This window comes from Cryptomeria japonica, chromosome 2, assembly GCF_030272615.1.
Source record: "Cryptomeria japonica chromosome 2, Sugi_1.0, whole genome shotgun sequence".
In the NCBI taxonomy this organism is placed as follows: Eukaryota; Viridiplantae; Streptophyta; class Pinopsida; order Cupressales; family Cupressaceae; genus Cryptomeria; species Cryptomeria japonica.
The window spans coordinates 271,920,771-271,924,256 of NC_081406.1; the positions used below are offsets into that span (position 1 = coordinate 271,920,771).

General features: G+C 36.0%; 1 protein-coding gene across 1 annotated transcript; it reads right to left on the minus strand.

Annotated features, from left to right (window-relative positions):
• Positions 1 to 932: 932 nt before the first annotated feature.
• On the minus strand, positions 933 to 2,519 carry LOC131056105 (purine permease 1). Its single transcript, XM_057990449.2, has one exon. The coding sequence runs from the start codon at positions 2,449 to 2,451 to the stop codon at positions 1,348 to 1,350; it is 1,104 nt and encodes a 367-aa protein (XP_057846432.2). The 5' UTR covers positions 2,452 to 2,519; the 3' UTR covers positions 933 to 1,347.
• Between the last annotated feature and the right edge of the window lie 967 nt (positions 2,520 to 3,486).

The following is a 3,486-nucleotide window of genomic DNA, read 5'->3' on the forward strand; positions in this document are numbered from 1 at the left end:
CTTTAATTATTTGATTGTGATGTTATCCTATTAGTCCCAGTACAAATAGTGTTTAATGAAGAATTTGATTATGAGATTACTTTCAAAACTCTATTTGATAATGAAAGTGGTGTTTATGTTAGGTTTGTTATAGTTGCAATTTCTTTAGAAAACATGCAAAGATAAAATACACAAATAATGAGAGTAGAGACACATTTCATTGTATGGACAATATGCTCTCTAAATAAGAAAAGAGAAAAGAGAATATCATTGTATGAACAAGTATGTACTCTAGATAAGAAAAGAGAGGTAATTTCACTTGTCCATACTACTTTGATTCTATCTTCTATTTTAATCTTCTTTGTTTTCCAAGGAGAAGAGTCTTTGTTTTCTAAGAAGAATCAATAAAAACCTTGTATTATCTACAACATGTCACTTGTTTGATTGTACAACATGGCATTTGTTTGATTGTACTATTACCTTGATTACTCCTACCATAAATAGTTTTAAATGAAGGAATAAATTTTTAATGCTGATATTACTTTCTTTCTAAGAATCTTCTATTTTAATCTTCTTTGTTTTCAAGAGAGAAGAGTCTTTGTTTTCTAGAGAGAATCAATAAAAATCTTGACATACCACTTGTTTGATTGTAATATTACAACATGCCACTTGTTTGATTGTAATATTACCTTGATTACTCCTACCACAAATAGTTTTAAATGAAGGAATTATTTTTTAATGATGATATTACTTTCTTCCTTATGTCTGTGTAGACAATATTATACTAGGAGTTTCAAGGGTACTCTCTATTTGGTATGGTTTTCCTTAACCTTAATATGTCTGTAACGAACGAGTGTTCTGAAAGGAGTTTCAAAAGTAGTTTCCATATTAATTGCACAAGGATAAGCAAAAACTGAAGATTTTAACAATTGATTTTCCTTGACAAGTCATAGTGAATAATTTTTTAACTAATAATTCACCAAATATAGGTAAACTTTAATTTTTCAACGCCCTTTCTAAAACTTGAGATTAAAAGATAGGAAGTAAAACTCACCACACAGATGAGAAGAGTTTACACCTCAACAGTAAAAACCATACAATATTCTTGTTCTTCAAGCTTTTTCTTTTGTTCTTTTAAAAGCAGAATGAAGACATTTTATAGAAATTTCAGTTTGGCAGAACTTCCCGGTATATATCTTAAAACTTATGTTGGGGCAACAGGAAAACACACCAGGCTTCTTGATAGTGTGCTATATTGTACACCATATGGTCGTACATAACTTGGGTTGTGCTATATTGTGCACAAAAACATTGCCTGGATGGAAAACAAAATAGTACATAGCACATATACCTGAAACAAATTGTGGATTACGTGGTTTTGTCAGACTTGGGTTCCTCAACAACCAGCTCCAAACTCAGCTCTTCTCCTTTAGGGGTTACTGCAGACTCACTTCCTTGTCTGTGCTCCTCCGGCATATTGCTTGTCTGTACTATGGAGCTCTTGTATTCCCCATAAAAGTAAGATGTAAATCCCCACAAAGCCATAGCGAGAGCCATACCTTTCTCCCCAGTGAATTTCTCATGGAATAAGATAACTGCAAGCACCTCTACAACAGGAGTTAAAGAAGACATCAATACAGCACTCCAGAGAGAAGAAGTCAAAAATATGACACCATAAACCCCAATGAAGAAGAGCTGCCACGAGATTGCGGTCCAAACCAGAGACATGTAGTATTTGAATTCACCCACATCGGATAAACTTGCCTCCCTCCCAATAGCCTGGAAATCCTTGTTCACAAGCATCCCTATTGTACAGAAAACTGTTGCCGAAAAAGACATTATAAGCTGCATCTCCATAACAAGAGTATATGTTATTCGGACCGTGGTTTTCTTATAGACAAGCTCAATCAGAGGAAGAATGAATCCATAGAGGGCAGCTGCCAAACCTGCAGCAAAAAATCCAAGCCAATATTGTTCTTTTGTTACTCCCTTGGGCCTATCACCATTGGCATGAAAGGCCAACATAACTGCTCCCATGATGAGCAAAATTATACCGTTGATTGAATATGGGGTAAACTTCTGCTTTACTAAGAAGAATGCAAAGAATGCATTGAAGGCAAGCTGAGGGGCAATTACGAGAGAGGAAGTGGAGAGAGGCAGATAGGCAAGCCCCCATGAATATAAGAAATTATCAAGGCCTGTGAGGACCCCGATTACGGCCGATGCAAGGCAAAGATTGCGAGTTACATGGGTACTTTCAGAGGACTTTGTTGTGCGGGAAGAAATCCAGATGGGCAGAAATAGAAGAGGACACCCTGCAGTCTGTAGCCATGCACACAGCCATATGCGATTGCCACCATGCAAGAAATAGAATCTTATTAACAAGGTGCCCACGCATCCGCCAATGGACAAAGCCAAACAGTTTGATATCATTAGGATCCATTGCCCTAAGCTTTTCTTGTTGAACGCCATTGGGAAAACTTTGTAATTCACTTAATCATTTTATCTTTACCTTACAAATTTATAAAGATTATCAAGCTTTGGGCGAGAGTATTCTCCGGATCAAAACGGGTGGATAATAGGAATCCGTTTATAGATGACAACAATGAAGTTTGATTCCACGTAGCAGATTTGATAGCTGTAATGGTGAATTTGTACATGCGTGCCGATTTCCATTTCGTTTTGGCCCCATTACTTGGCCGGTAGATAAGACCTCGTTTTAGATTTCTTTGTACAATATGGTCTATTTTTTTAAAAACAAATTTAATGTTTTAGGTTTAATTTCATATTTTAACACTGAAATTGCCAAAGTCATATTATTTCTATGTTAGTTTTGTTTTTATCTGGATGGAATCATGTTAGTGTAATGATGCATCGACAAGTGACATATTTTTGGGCTTATCTTACTTTGTAGTCTAGTGCTTGGTTATTCTCACTCATTTAACTCTTCCTCTTGTCATTTCTCATTCATTTCTAACTATTACACTTTTATTCACATCTACTTTCATTATGTCAAGAGGCGTTCCTATACAGTTTTAGCAGGGGGAGTGAAGGATAGAATAAAAGTGGAATATTTCATGTAAACACTAAAGAAAACGGAAACATGATGGAAGACCAAGCATTACTATGATGGAAGATCAAGCACCGCCTGAAGCTGCATGGACCATAATGTAAAACTGTTCACAAGGTAGTGGAAGAGAATTGATTAATATTCCAGATAGTTACATTTGGAAATCTAAGAGTCCACAAGGTAGTGGAAGAGAATTGACACTTTAAGAGTAATTTTCTCATTCCATTTGGCTTCACTCCTATATTTAAGAGCTTTATTTTTGAGGTGATTTGGGCATTCAGCCTCATAAAATGACGAAAGTGAGCATTCTAGAATACACTGCAACATTGGTGATGACAACAACGATAAGCGCAGTGGAGGCATCTTCTTTATGAATGCTTAGGGACGTAGCTTCCATGGCCTTAATAGATCGGTCCCTCTTTGCTAGTTGCTTACTT

Excerpts from the sequence above, each read along its gene's own strand:
- LOC131056105 (XM_057990449.2), bottom strand. The coding sequence starts at position 2,451 with ATGGCGTTCAACAAGAAAAGCTTAGGGCAATGGATCCTAATGATATCA.